General features: G+C 41.7%; 1 protein-coding gene across 1 annotated transcript; it reads right to left on the minus strand.

The window, feature by feature from the left end:
- Nucleotides 1-2,528: 2,528 nt before the first annotated feature.
- On the minus strand, nucleotides 2,529-14,322 carry LOC111258309 (F-box/LRR-repeat protein At3g58940-like). Its single transcript, XM_022829464.1, has 4 exons — nucleotides 13,435-14,322; nucleotides 13,104-13,265; nucleotides 12,863-13,019; nucleotides 2,529-2,638 (listed from the first exon to the last, which is right to left on the minus strand). Exons 1-4 carry the CDS (start codon nucleotides 14,320-14,322, stop codon nucleotides 2,529-2,531), a joined length of 1,317 nt encoding a protein of 438 aa, XP_022685199.1.
- Between the last annotated feature and the right edge of the window lie 1,283 nt (nucleotides 14,323-15,605).

Below are 15,605 nucleotides of genomic sequence, written 5' to 3' on the forward strand. Positions count from 1 at the left end.
ACACTCTGCCGCCGGACACCCAAGGAGCTGAGACTGGAGCGGAAGAGTACCACGTGGGAGCTATAAAGCTGGTGCGGTGGAGGCGAGCGTGCCTGCAAGGGTGTGTTGCGTCAACACATGAAAAGCACTCAAACGTGCGGGTACGGAGGGATTCCTTGCTCCTGCACAGGCTGGTCAGATAGGTCTAGCCGAGGAACCCGGTAAGAGACCAACGAACGCCCACCTGGGAGGGATCTTGTCGGGGTAGGCGCACGTTAGGTTACCCTAGGCTCGGCAGGCCAGTTAGGGCGCCTCCTCATGTCGTAAAGATAGAAGAAGAACAGCACATGTGGTTGGAAAATGAGAGAAAAGAGAAAAAGTAAAGATAAAAAGTAATAGATTGATTTGTGATCGATTGGATACCCTCAATCGGCTGTGGCCCTTGATATTTATAGGGTGGGGAGGTCTTGCCCCTAATGGAGTCAAAACCTTAATAAATCTCGTGAAAAAATACAACTCTTACTTGGACTCTACCGACCCAAACCGGTTTGACTGGTGTGCAAACCGGTCTGACCTATCTCCTCGGGAGCAGATCTTCCGGAGGTCATAACTCTCTCATCTAAAGTCAAAATTGGACGTTCTATATATAAATTTTGATCTACATGACGAGAGCTACACAATGGTGAAGTCCAATTTATATTTGGAGTACTTTGACCAAACCGATCTGACCGGTTGGGAGACCGGTTCAGAGATCCAATCGTCCAGATCTTCTAATTTTGACCGTCAACATGCCCCCCTATTTTATGGCAAAGCTTGCATGCTAGAAAACATTCTCAATAATCAAAATTGTCTAAAGATGATGCTAGGCAATAAATCACCCATATGACGGTCTCTAAACACTTTATGGGTGCTAATGTAGCTGAAATAATATTCTAACAAGTACAACATCATATGAAACATTTACTTTCGGCTTTGAAACATCCAAACATATCTAATAACTAAAATCTTGATGTGACCATGGCGGCCAATTATGGCTCCTTGGTGAATCATAAGCATAATATTAATAATTATAAAATGAAGACCAAGAATTATACCAAAACCATGGATTGTAATTAGATATACTTGAATATGCATTTTATGGCATATGCATCAATGGGATAAAATGATGAAAACCAATACGATGATCGTTGATGCTTCTTCGCTCTTGGTGATGAAGAATTCCTCCTTTGATTGTTTTCTAACCAATTGATTTGCTTTTGCTCAGCTATTTTATAATATCTATATAACAATTCAGCAAAGTTTGGCTTCTTCTTCATCACCTTAACACTTTCAGCTCTACCAAAATTTCAGGCAAGACCGGTCAGACTGTTTGAACACCGGTTAGACCGGTTCCTTCAGAACCAGCCACTTTGTGGTCATCTTGCCCCCAACCAAACTTGATTGTTGTCCAGCTATATTGTTTGAAACATGTTCAACATCAGGGGCAATCTGATCAACAGAACTAGCCAATATTTCTTTAATGGTCAACTTTTCTATGAATACTGTCAATCTGAATTTTTATTTAATCTACCATCTTTTTTTACACGATAGACTTGCTTGATCACCTTACGCTTATTTTTCTGCATAGACCGATTTTTTTATCAAAACGGTCATTATGTATGGGTGGTGGCTCATTATTGACCGGCTCCCTATAGGTAATGTAATCTAGACATAAATATCTAGGAAAAGATGGCATATATGAATTATAGTAACATGACGGATAAGAATATGACATACTACAATAAAATTCCCATGACATAGGCGTATGTCATCCATGTGAAGGAAATGGCATTGATATTGGAAAATTATTTCATTGCCAATTTTGATCATGGAACTTCTGTTTTGGAACAGATTTTGAATGCTTGGAATTTTTAAGTCGACTAGCATCATTGACATCATTGTCTTTGGGACTTAATCGGAAGCTTTGTATCGGACTTTAGCTTTGCCTTTTGATGCTTGCTATGGTCTTTGGATTCAACGGTTTTCCAAACACCAATCTTGGGTTTTTTTAGGTTTAACCAGCTTTGGTACTGATTTATTTTGCGAAACCCCCAGAAGAATCTGTTCGACCAGTGTGCAAATTGGTTAGACCGGTCTTGGAAGAACTAGCACCTTTACATTTGTTTTATTGCCCCCCCCCCCCCCCCGCATGGAAGTACTTAGATATAGTTTCTATGATGCTACTAGAGGGCTTTGGACCAGGAACTTTGGCTAGAGACGGTCCAACTTGATCTTGGCCAGCAACATGATTAGTTGGCAAATTTTTGCAAGGATCAATAATAACATTAGCCGGCTTTTCAATAGCCAACTTTTGAATATCAGAAACTGAATTACTCCATCCTCTTCATTAATCAATAATTTTACATAGATGGATAAGCGAGCAGATATAGTACCCGAAGATTGTATCTCTTTCAATATGGCGATAGTCGATGGTGGCTGCCACAAGATAGAAACGATTACTTGCAGATCCGTTGAGCTTCTTGGTTATACTCTTCACGAGCTTTCTCATACTATTCACGAGCTTCCTCATACTCTTCACGAGCTTTCTCATAATCATCTTCATGTAGAACCATATTGCTAGGGCTCAATGGATCAGCCATGACGGCCAGATTCTTCCTCCCTAGCAGAGTTGCCAAAATATGTTGATGAAAATTTAGGGCCAACACACAAAAAGCACTCTCATGTGCGACGTGCGGAGGGGCTCCTTGCTGCTCCTCTGCACAGGCCGATCCAACTGGTATGGCAGACCAGTCAGACCCGTCTCGCTAAGGAACCCGGCGAGAGACCAACGAATGCCCGCCCGGGAGGACCCCATCGAGGCAGGTACATGTTAGGTTGCCATAGGCTCAGCAAGCCAGCCAGGGTGCCTCCTCATGCCATGAAGACAGAAGAAGAACGGCACATGTGGTTGGAAAAGGAGGGGAAAGAGGAAAAGTAAAGATAAAAAGTAATAGATTGATTTGTAATCGATTGGATACCCTCAATCGGTCGTGGCCCTTTATGTTTATAAGATGAGGAGGTCTTGCCTCTAATGGAGTCGAAACCTTAACAAATCTCTTGTAAAAATACAACTCCTACTCGGACTCTACAGACCCAAACTAGTCTAACAGGTGTGCAAACCGGTCCGACCTGTCTCCTCGAGAGCAGATCTTTCTGAGATCATAACTCTCTTATCCGAATTTCAAATCAGACGTTGTACATATGAATTATGATCTACTCGACAAGAGCTACATAATGGTGAAGTCCAATTTACATTTGGATTACTTTGTTCAAACCGATCCGACCGATTGGGAGACCGGTTTAGAGACCCGATCATCCAGATCTGACCGTCAACTGCTGGCGAATCGGCGATAGCAAGAAGAAGGGAGTTCCTTTTCTTTTCTTTTGGCGAGCTGCTGGTCGTTCGATGGTTTTTCCGACTGACGAAACTGGGCACCGTTTGAACACACGGTTTGGACCTCTGAACCTCTGAATTATTGAACACACGGTTTAATATCTGAATCAACCAACCCAAAGCAGCTAGCATCCCAGTTCAGGAATGTTACAAGAGATGTCGCTGCAGGCAGGAGGAAGGGAGCGATGGAAAGTGGAGGAAGAAAGCGACGTTCAGTGAAAGGATCGAGAAGTATTGGCCCAAATTCCAGTTTCGTACGAAAATTAATTTTTCCGTTTTTATACCAGGCTGGAGATGAGTTGGGGAAATCCTTCGGAGCGAAGGAATTGCGAAGAATCAGTGTATGCGTATGTGGTTCTCGCGTGGTGCTAGGCCTGATCCTCCATCCTATTAAGAATCAGTGTATGCGTATGTGGTTCTCGCGTGGTGCTAGGCCTGATCCTCCATCCTATTTTGGAGTATTGTGTAGAACACTCAGTTACCACCAGGCCTGCACCAGTGTCACTCTTTGACCATAATATGTATTGCAGTGTGCAGTTGATGATCCTGATGCTCTAAACTTCCCTTTGTTGTTTGGCTGGTGTACTGAGTCCGCAATCCACATACACGAGTCGGTAGGATCAGGTCGCTATCTCTGCAGTCAACAGAGCTGAGTTAATTCTGTTGTTTCCCAATCCATTGAAGGTCTATAGGCCAAAAGTGGCAACGAAAACTAGACACGTTATACATGTATTAGTTACAGGTAGAGATCAATGAACGACAGCTGTTGAGGCTAAATAAATCAAGTAGCTCCAAAGTTTCTTTGCAGAATTTTGAAAAAAGACAACTCAAAATCTTTAAATACGATCACACAGAGAGAAAGATGACAACTCCACTCGAAATTAAATACCACACTCTCCTGCATATGGCTCTGCTCATTGCCAGCTCCACTAAAACTCCAAACAGGCCAGGTAAAAAAACATGTGGGCAATGCTATATTGCTTGTCAATAGGCATTTTCTCCACTTACCTATTTAAAGAAAGTGTCTTGATCAAAAGATAGTACTCCATCCCAAAATAAGTGTCCGTTTAGAAAATTTCAGACACACTAGTAGTGGTGAGAAATATTTATGTTACCCCTAATAACTAATATTAATTATAATTGAAAATCATGCTATCTGTTTAGGTTTTTGATCTTGAATAAATGCATTTGCATTGGAACAAGAAAAATAGCATCAATTGATCATTTTATTGGATTTACGCACTTTTTCATATGTTTTTTTTACTGGTGTTGATGTTGCTTTAATTAAATGAGGTTTACTGGGAGCTAAAAGAACATTTTTTGTGGGACAAATTTTAAAGGCTGAAAAAACACTTATTTTGCGTCGGAGGGAGCACTGCCTAATGGCGAGGCAATAACAATCTATCTTTTTACATGAAAGTCTGAGCTAGCCAACTGAACGAGAATTGTATTTGTTTTAGAAGAAAACTTGCTTATTACCAAGTGAGTTAACCTGCCCAACTAAAAGGAAAAGGTGTATTGCCACTAGGAAACCCGAGGCCACTAAATTCTCCATAAACGGCACCCAAATAAACATTCAGTTGGAAGGATAGAACCATAAATAGGGAAGGGCATAGAAAATCCTCTCCTTTCAACTGAAAATACCTGCGAAAGAAAGTGAAGCGAAAGGTAAGCCATCTGAAGTTTTAGCAAGTGAGTATAGCCTAGTTTCAAAAAAGGAAAAGGTGCATTGCTATTATTGTTGGGGATCTAAATCAAGTTTCCCCTCACGCGCTTGGTCAACACCTCCGTCGTGTCAATACCTTCGCTGTTGATCAGTACCTTTGCAGGGCATTTAACTTCGAATGTTTTAGCGTTAGGGTGTTCGATGGATATATTGTCTATTGTGCAGGGACCGTGGCATAGCGGGATGGACCGAAGGTGTTCTCGGACGGCACGTCGGGATGGAAGGACAGACTAAGACCTTCCCAGGGCAATTCAATGGGCGGAACATTCAGAGAAGCGAAGGTGTTCGAATAGACAATATATCCATCGATTTGATTAATGCAGTACATCTTCCATTGTCAGCAGAGGCACATGGTCAGTTTGCACAATTATAAAAATTCTTACAACAGATTGATAATACATAGCCTCAAGACCTATGGGTTTACAGCTGGGGTAATCCTATCTTTTCAGCTTCCAAGACATACAAAACCCTCATTGGAGAAAGAGGAGTCCACCCGATCCATAGTTGGCTATGGAGATCCACATGTCAAAAGGAGCACAAAGTTTTCTTCTGGTTACTCATCAAAGACAGAGTCAATACCAAAGATGTCTTAAGCAGGAGGTCCATGTTTTTGGAATCTACAACTTGTGAAATGTGTATCCTACAGAAACACGAGACAGCAGCACATCTCTTCCTGCGATGCAATTTTGCTAAGGCCTGTTGGCGCTCAGTTGGTATCACATACCCTTCCACCAGATCGGTCACCTCCATTTTCAATACCATTCGAAGACAGCTACAATTACTATTCTTTATGGAAATCATAATTCTCATGACTTGGAGTATTTGGACAACCAGAAACGACTGGACTTTCAATAATTCTGCTCCGACGATCAGGGATGTCACAAGGAAATTTGTTTCAGATTTTCGTCTGGTAGCCCTTCGTAGGGCCAGGACCCAAATGCAATCCCTTATGTTAGACTGGGTAGATGCTTTGTAACCTGTTGCTTGAACACTTTTCTCTCTCTTTCTTTCCTTTGTTTTTGTCTCTATTTTCTTTTGCTTCGGCTTTGTTTTGTAATTGTTTAACTCTTTAATAAATTCAGTAGGGGTCATCCTCCTATTCCTTAAAAAAAAAAGTTGTTCGAAGGGCAGGTCACGTTCCTAACGTGACCAATATGGCATGAACCGCGTGACTCGCAAGTAAAATTCAATTCGATTTAGGACTCTTTGTTTAACATTATGTACAACATATTTTGAAGATGTAGCAGTTGAATAAGGATAAATATAGAATGTAAAATATCGGTTGGCCGTACAGTGAATTTCATTTGAGAAAAATACAAATTGTTGATGGGCAGTTAACATGTAAATTTATGAACCGCAAGCGTACGGATCAGTTGTAGCTCTTCTCTTAGAGTAATTCCCCAAGGTTTATCAATCCATGGAACAAGTGGATTTGCACGTTTAACTAATCACTAATCTATGTAACTGAAGGTTCTTTGTATATGATAAAATTGATCTGACAAAAGAACCAGTGAGTTAGATTAAAGCAGATAGAGAGTATGAATGTAAACAAGATAAATAAAACGCTTGTCCCAGGGATCTAGGATTACTTGTAGATATAATCACCATGCATGAAAGAATTGGATCAAAGTGTTATTGTGAGTGGATGTGAACCATGCCCAACACTTTTCCTCTCGCACGTAGTCAATATACGAGGGTACTCAAATATTAAACGTTAGGAACACGGATTGATGATAACTCTAGGTAAGCAAATAAGCAACCCAAAGTAGCCCTAGCTAGCCATTACATGAAGGAGCATCATCAAGATGTGATAAATAACAAACAGATCTTAAACAAGAGGTTCTGCGATTACAAATCAAGATCTACATACAACCCCGAGGACAAACAGAGACTTTACCCATGATCTTACACATGTTAATAGAATTCTAGGTAAAGATCGCCTTGTAGATCAACTGGACCGAAGGTGATGACGAACGGGGGCAGAAAGCCCCAGGTCGATCGTCCTGGGCACCTCCAAGCCGATCGGCTTGGGAGATTTCTCCCTTCTCTAGTGCTCCGCTTCGCGTGGCTTCTCGTAGATCCAATCTTCTCTCCATTTTTCCTCCTTTGTGGCGGTGGTGAATAGTGTTTACGTGGTGTTTTCTCCTCTTTCTCCTGCCTACTCTCTCCTTGAAGTTCATGAGGGGGTATTTATAGTCTCCCTAGGCGGCGGCTCTAGGTCAATGGTGGTGGCTCTAGGTCAATGTGTGAAAAAACCCTAGATATCATCGTAGACTTCACGCTGAAGAAATAAGAGGTCGACCAGATCGTGGAATGGGCTAGGCTGATCGGTCCAAAGGGTCCCAAGCCAATCGGTCTGTGGCCTTTCTAGCCCTTCTGGTCCTCTCCTTCCTCGTGCTGGCTTCCCTTGACGACCTATATCCAAATATCCATTTAGTTGTTTATGCAAACCCCCTTGATTATGTCGTATTTTCTATTATAATGCAATATACTTCAAAATACCACACATATACAATAATGGAGTTATTTTAGGTGCTAAGTGGCGGGTTAGTATAGGATTAAGCATGAAAATACTAGTTAAATAGCACTAAAAGGATGTCAATAATGAGCGTCACCACAAGTCCCTTGAGGATCCCATTTCTTTCATTTGTGCTCACAATTCTAAATGTTTGGTTTGGAGCTTGCTCAGAACCAACATTTTGGCACCCACCGTTCGTAGCTCATAAGAAAATCCACAATGGCTCCTAGGAAATACGGTCTATTCAAGCTAGACAGTTCCAACCAATGAGTTGAATGCAAATGATCCGAGCACAAGTTTAAACCAAGAAGCTCCAAGAGGAAGTGAGGCTAACGTAGTGCAAGAAAGGCAAAGTGCATTGGAAGTACAAGGAGTAAGGGTTGCAGCAAACTTAACGCCAAATTGAATTAGCCAGGTTAAGGCAGGAGGCAAAAGAGCTGAATTAAGACAAACTCAGGCTGGTAGAGCAGGTTGAAGCACAGCAAAGGGCAGCGCAAGCCGCTCAGGAGGTACAACAAGCCAGAGGAGAAGTGAAAAAATTGCAAGCCGAGCTAGAAGAGCTAAAGGCGAGGCAAGCGCAGCAAAATACCTTCGCAGTGCCCAACTTGGAAAGGCAATCCAAGCAACTGGACACCTCCGCGAAAATCATGGGGGCCCGGGGGTAGAATTGCAAACAACCAATTCGAGTCAGGGCCTTCGAATCAGGAAGTAAGAGTGTTGCATAACAGAGTCTGGGACAGAAAGTCACCATTATCGCAAGAGTTCCATTTAACTCGTTGGCCTCAAACTACTACAAATGCTTGAGGGGCTACTAGTCTCAATAAGAAACTAATGATGCCATTTTGAGGGGCTACTACTACAATTTTCATAATCGAAGGAGGTGAGGCTCACTACTACAATTTTCAGTAAGAAATGAAAGATGCCATCCAACGAATTAAACTGATGGTGCAAGAATTGGGGCACAATGCGCTGTCAGCTTTCTGCATTTAAGGGGCGGAAATAAGGTAAAACCACATCATTCAGGATAGGAGCAAATCCATAGGAGCCAAAATTGCAACATAGTAGCAACCTGACATAACAGACCAGCAGTTCAACTAAATCATCTTAAGTTTCAAACAAGTTCTTGCCATGTCCATAGCTTCGAGTGACTGCAGTCTGTAATCTGACATGAGACCCATTAAACGAAGATGACACACCTTGTCACTGCAAAACTTATTCCTTAAATTTCTTAATAATGAAGAGATGGCAGATCCATCACAGACAGTCCACATTTTATTCCACCTGCTCGAAAACAAAATCTGCATGTGTACGATAACAGAAAAGAACAGTAAGTTTAGAGATAACATGTTATCTGAGAAAATAAGAACGCTTATACTTGATAAAGGTCTCAACAAAAGTACTTGGCAAAGAAACCCAATATGCTAGAATGGACTTCACCGGGATACCTTGCAGCTAAATATTTCCAAGGATTGTTTTATCAAAATTTCAAAGTTACAAGGTACGAATATGAAACTCTTGCTTCGTGCATTTGAACAACTATCTGGCTTAAAGAAAAAATTCAATAGAAGTAATTTTGTTATGGGGAAGGGAAAGAACTTTGAAACTTGGGTATACATACAGCAAAATTGTGCAGTTGAAAAACAATAAGAAACATAAAAGAATGAAAACAGAACGACAACAGTAACGTATTCTATTAACCTGCCTTTCTCATCTACTATCCATCTGCCAAGGATGGAGCTTCATTTGTATGTGGGAATTTCTATGGTTTTGTAAAATTTATGAAAATAAAATCGCAAAATAATATGAGATGACTATGAAAACATCTCTCTTGATCTTCCTCTTGCTTCTTAATAGTTTATGAATTCTAACCAACTCAAGCAGTGTTATCTAGTTGTCCGACTAATTGCGATCAGTCATCCTAGTCGGTACTGAGGCGACTAGGTAAAAACCTGATTAGTTGGACTTTATCACCCAATTATTTGTCCGGTCAGGGCCTTATCGGTGCCATGGCAACTAGGTTCGATTAGACTATCTTACAACATTGAACTCAAGAAGTTTTGATTTGGTTATGATCAAATGAGACAAAAATAAAAGATGGATAACACAAGAAAGAACAATATAGAAGCACAGCCAGTTCGCAAATCTACATTTTTTTAATGGATTGAGCTATTAGACTCAACAGCATAGCCATAAGAATTCGACTCATCTGCAAAACAAGCATATAAAACTATTCAACAGATGAAGAAATTCAGATAATGTAAGTGCTGACCAATTTAATTTATACAGGATACATCCGTTGCTGCGGCTGGGGTGCGGAGGTCGACAAAAAATGGCAGGCAAAGGATCCAGTTCCTGACTTTATTTGATCTGATATGATCCCATAGTTTGCCGTTGCTGACTTTCTGTAGGCAACCGAAGATATTTTTTTTATTTGATCCAATACAATCCCTTACTTTGCCGTTCCAATGGGCAGAATCCAAGGAGGAAGGTTGCAGGCCTAGCTACCTGAGCATTTCTAGGACCGGGCCAAGTTGAAAAAAATAACGGTTCATGTCGGGTTGAAAATTTGTTCCCATGACCATCCTATCATTGTCGGGGTGATTTTTTAGACCTGGTTCAGACTTCCCGTTGTTTTTCAGTTGAAAAATAAATAAATTAAATTGTTTGGGTGAGCTTGGGCCGGCTTTGATTTTCGTTGACTACAAATCCCATAGCAAGTATGGGCGAGTCAAATCCTAGCGGGCTCGGGCTCGTGCTGGGCAAAAAACAGCTCAGGTCGTCTAACGGGATGGGGTTTGCCTCTCATGTTTTGTTGCAGAAAGGAGGGGGACTTGGAGTGATGGAGAGGGAAGGCGGTGTTAGGGCACAAATAGACCGCTAGCAAGGTACAGCTTAGCGCTGCTGTGTCTTGAAGAGACTAAATTGTTTTTGCTTTTGTGCAACTGTATCTTTTTATATCGGAATGAAGACTTCACACATTCATGTAAAGAAATAGAAACATATAATAGATACTTTGTTAAATTTAAACCAGAGTGCTTAAGTTTTCAGCTTAGGTATATTCTAAAATCTAAATAGATATAGGACATATACGTAGACTGTGGCTAAAAGTTAAATCAATCCCCACAAACAAAAAGTGCAGAAGTAAAATGACGTAAGGTGGTCCAAACAAAACACAAGTTATATGAACTACAATCATATTTTCATGTATACACCTTCCAATCACCGGAATCATCACGAGATACCCACAGACAGAAGCAGGCAACCTAGTGAATCTTTAGCCTTAATCTTCTGAATCCAAGAGATAGTAGATCCTCTAGCAGCCCAATTTTTTTACGTCTACTTGAAAATGAAACCTGTAAAATAATAAGAAGGCACAATAAGTTTATATAGAGATGTTATGCAAGAAACAACTGGCTACTCCCTCCGTCCCAACAAAGAATACAACTCTAACTATATATGCACATAGACATAGCACTGTCTAGGTGCATAGCTAGAATTGCACTTTTTTGTTGGGACACAAGGAGCACATGACAGAGAAACCTAAAATAATACCGGAAGAAGCATAACTCACTAGCACGTTGGACTGCAAATTATTTCAAAATTACCGTACTAACACAATAAAAAGTCTACTAAATACTAATAATTATTTGATAATCATCTGAACTGATAAGTTTAATACAAAGCAATCCACTAAACTTGCATGGAAACCAAAGAGTCAACTAGATGGAAAACAGAGAACGATAAATTATTGGGCAAGCAAATGACAGCATATGTGTATGTTAGAAATTGGAATCAGAGAAATTTCGAAGCACGGGATATACTAAAATATTTCTTTGTAGCTTGCTTTAGAGGGTATGATGCGTACCTTAAAAATAATACTCTATAATGAACTAAGCAAAGTTATATCTAATGCAAGGAAGACATCAAAGCAGAAACAACCTAAATTAAAATAAAAATACATGTTTTTCTCTAATTTCTAACTAATCTCACGTTGGCAGGTGACAGATGAAAAATGGGAGGGTGCTACAATGCACCATGAATAGTACAACATAACAGGTTAAGATCATTGACTGGAAGGGTTCAAAGGGGCGGTAGGTACATTTTCCTTTTAAAAATGTGCAAGTGGTGACAGAAGGAAAATCAAACAAAAATGATTGGGTTAAGGGGGAGGGATGTGCCACTAGTAGAGAATTGGCTTTCCATGCGCCCCCCTTTGTCCCGGTTTAAAGTTGGCCCGGGACAAAAGGTTCACCAACCGGGACTAAAACTCGGTCACTGGTGGGGGGCTCACCAACCAGGACCTTTTATCCCGATTGCAAAGGCTAGTGGGAAAAAAAGACTCTGAGAGGCCTTTTATCCCGGTTTGAAACACCAACCGGGATAAAAGACCCCCCTTTTATCCCGGTTGGTAACACCAACCGGGATAAAAGGGTCAAGAGCCTTTTATCCCGGTTTGTAATACCAACCGGGATAAAAGGGGGTCATTTATCCTAGTTGGTGTTTCAAACCACCAACCGGGATAAAAGGGGGTCATTTATCCTAGTTGGTGTTTCAAACCGGGATAAAAGGGTCCCCAACGAGGTGACTGGAAGGTGACTGGAAGAGGATTAAATCCTCGAACCCTTTTATCCCAGTTTGTAATACCAACCGGGATAAAAGGGGGTCTTTTATCCCGGTTGGTGTTTCCAACCGGGATAAAAGGGTCCCCCACGAGTTAATACAAAAGGATAGCATCCCCTATATAGTCAGATGTGGTGTGTAGATGGGATGGCAAGGAAGCTACGCGCGAGGCTGGAGGTTGTGGGTTCGAATCCCACGAACCGCGCACGTGCATATTTCACGTGAAAAATCGCGTGTGGGGGGCCTCCTGGGAAGCTCGGGATTTTTTTTTTGCAGATATTTGCACCCTACCAACTGGGACTAAAGCCCAATTCTCTACTAGTGTGCGTATATTAGAATCAGAGAAATTTGGTCACAACATAATTGAGCATGACAAGTAGAATAGTTTGGTTAAAATACCTGTTACTGCTCATAACTATTAACAAGTGAATATATCATGTTAATGACAACTGCAGCCACACGGTTTCTCATCTCTTAATTCATTTGGTACTAAAAAAAAATCCTATTTTCGTTTTCACTCCTGTATAAGGAGAATTTCACAAATATAGAGAGAATAGAGAGTGTTGCTAGTTCAGAGCTCACTTACATATGTTAAGTGTGCACATGAACTTTAAAATTTTGTGGACGTTCTCATCAACCGCTTCACATTTGATTTTGATTGCCTTGAGGTCTTTTGATATCACAGCTGATCTGTCCACCATTGGATGGTATCTTCCTTCTATTTCCACTATATGGTCATGTTCCTGAAGTAAACAAAAATAGTTAACCATGATAACCATAACTACTTCAACAAGACAGGAAGTATCCAATAAGGGGAAAAGAAATACCTTGGAAAAGAGTTGAAGAACGAGCATCTCTAGCACTGGTGAGTTCTTGAGAATGCAGGTTAGTGCAGAGAAGTCAGGAGGTACACACCAGTGATCATTGAGTAACAATGTCTTTAACTTGCTAAATGTAGGGCACTGCTTCAAATCGCTTTTGAAAATAAACTGGACAAAATGTGGACAGAAAAATTATCTAATACTCAGTGTGAATCTGATGGTTATAAAGAACCTGATTGCTGAGCAACTTTATGAATGCATGGCTAGAAGAGGATGTGGATACTGCAACACGAATAATAGGAAACCAGAGGTGTTAAAGGCAAAAGTGTAATCATACCGTGGTGGATTCTGATAGCAATGCCAACTTCTCCGCATTTGATAAACCATTCAGAAGGGCACACTTGTTGTTATCCATGATATCATGACAAGAGTAACAATTTTCCTCTTCACAAACCATCGGGAAATTATCCAAAAGGGGAACTCTAACATATGCCTCTTGCAATAATGGCATGCTCCCAAGAATAGGAGGCCTGTACAGGTGGGCATGTAGGCGTAGTGACACAAGACTTGGGACAAGAATAAGAGTGCTGCTCTCTGTGCTGAAATTACAATCCGTCATGCTTAGCCATTTCACGGAATCTGATGAGAGCCTCTTGACATTCCGAAAATAGCAGTCGCTAAGCTCCAGATGTTGTAGCGACGGACAGCTCGAGAAGTCGCAAAAATCGCTGTTTAACAAAAGGCCAACAAGCTCTAGCCTGGTCAAGTGCCGCGAGACGAGAGGCAGGTTGTCCAACTCCATGAACTCAGCGGCATAAAAGTTCTCCAGCCTGAACCTCTGAACTTGGCACATCACGACATGGCGGACCCAACGGTTGAGGCGGACAACGTCGTCGTCCTTGTAGAAGCAATCGAACGTGAGCTCACATACTTGAAGGGGCGCACGTCCGCGGAGGCGTAGCATACCGTCGATGGCCTCCGGATCCTGGGAGTGCTTCAAGCCTCGCTGATGCGAGAAGCACGCGTCGTCCTCGACGCACCTGATTCGCAGGGCCGTGGCGTACTTCCAAAGGTGGCGCCAGCGCCTGGCGAGCACCGATGTCCGGCCAGCCTCATCCACCGGCAGGAAGCCGATGATGTGCTCCAGGACGTCATCCGGAAGCGCATCTATGCGGTCACTGCCACTCGCCGCGGGCACGTTCTTGCTCTTTTTCTCTGGCCGCATTCTGTCGAAAAACTGGAGCGCGCTAAACGGTAGCAGCACGACGAAGAACGATCAGACAGAGGGAACCCGACCTGGAGCGGATCCGGTTGGAGGAAGATTGAGTCGCCAGCATGCAGGGCGACGACCTTACGTGGCTGCCACCTGCCGGTGGCTTCAGCGATGTCCGATGGCTGTGTTGGGGAAGGAGACGAACTGTTTGTAGTTGGGTTTCCACGGCCGACTTGGATTTGGAGTTCTTCAGGGTTGGGTTTCTACAGGCCGGCCCCGTGGGCCAGGGCCCACCTTCAGTTAAAAGCCTTCGTTCACCTGGCCCAGCTGCAGCACCTTCGTTGTCTTTGTGTTCGCCTGAGTTTATCATTGCTGTTTCACTGCTACAGTGCTACTATACAATAGGTTAGTTTGCCGTCCCAAAGCAGCTAGGTTAGACTATAGCGTCAGGTTTTGTGTTTGAGGATGAAGATTGAACTTGATCGGTAGTCGAGGGCTAACCATAAGGCATTTGCTTCTGAATAACCTCCCCAAAAAACAATTTGCTTCTTCGCAAAAAAAGAAGATACAATTTGCTCCACCTCCACCAAAATTAAGGAAATTTTCCAAAGATGTGCAACAACAGGATACAACCTGCCGAACGCCCAAGTGCAGCCTATTTGTTTTTCTCTTTAACCATTTTGCTACTTGACCCGTGTCGGGACGACGGAGCAGAAGTCCTTTGAAATATGTAAAATATCAGCCGCTAGTTATTTGGCACATGCATTAATTAACAGATTGTGCAACATGAATTTCTCAACAATCATGGATCATCACTCTGTAATTATTAACAAAATTCCGTCCAGACCATTCTTAATGAGGGTTTTCATGATTACATTTCCAAAATACTCCCTCTTACATTTCCAAAATACTCCCTCCGTTCGCTTTCGATAGGCATATTTCCAAATCTGAAAAATTCTCTTTTGATAGTTTTATTTCAGTCCAACTAACCATCTATTTAATGGTTGTCTCGGGTTCGATGCATGACTCTTTATTCTTCCAACCGAGATTGATTACATAGGTATCAAGAAGTCTAGACCTTAATGAGTTGCTTGTTTACGAGAACTAGTTAATCGCATGATTAAATGGATGATATGTAAGATGATAGGTAGGATTGTTTTCCTTTGTCATTGTACCCAGAGGAAATAGTATTATCAAAAGAGAACGGAGTGAGGACAAGCTAGCAAGAGAACATTTAATTCATAGTTGAAATAGTTTCATACAATGCATTATTTTATTTTTATTATTGTTTTCTA

This window comes from Setaria italica, chromosome VIII, assembly GCF_000263155.2.
Source record: "Setaria italica strain Yugu1 chromosome VIII, Setaria_italica_v2.0, whole genome shotgun sequence".
NCBI classification, from domain to species: domain Eukaryota; kingdom Viridiplantae; phylum Streptophyta; class Magnoliopsida; order Poales; family Poaceae; genus Setaria; species Setaria italica.

Coding starts and splice junctions, on each gene's coding strand:
- LOC111258309 (XM_022829464.1), bottom strand. CDS start 14,322: ATGCGGCCAGAGAAAAAGAGCAAGAACGTGCCCGCGGCGAGTGGCAGT. Junction 13,020..13,103: donor TTCTTCAACTCTTTTCCAAG/GTATTTCTTTTC, acceptor TGTTTACTTCAG/GAACATGACCATATAGTGGA. Junction 2,639..12,862: donor CATGTGCACACTTAACATAT/GTAAGTGAGCTC, acceptor CAACTCTGCTAG/GGAGGAAGAATCTGGCCGTC.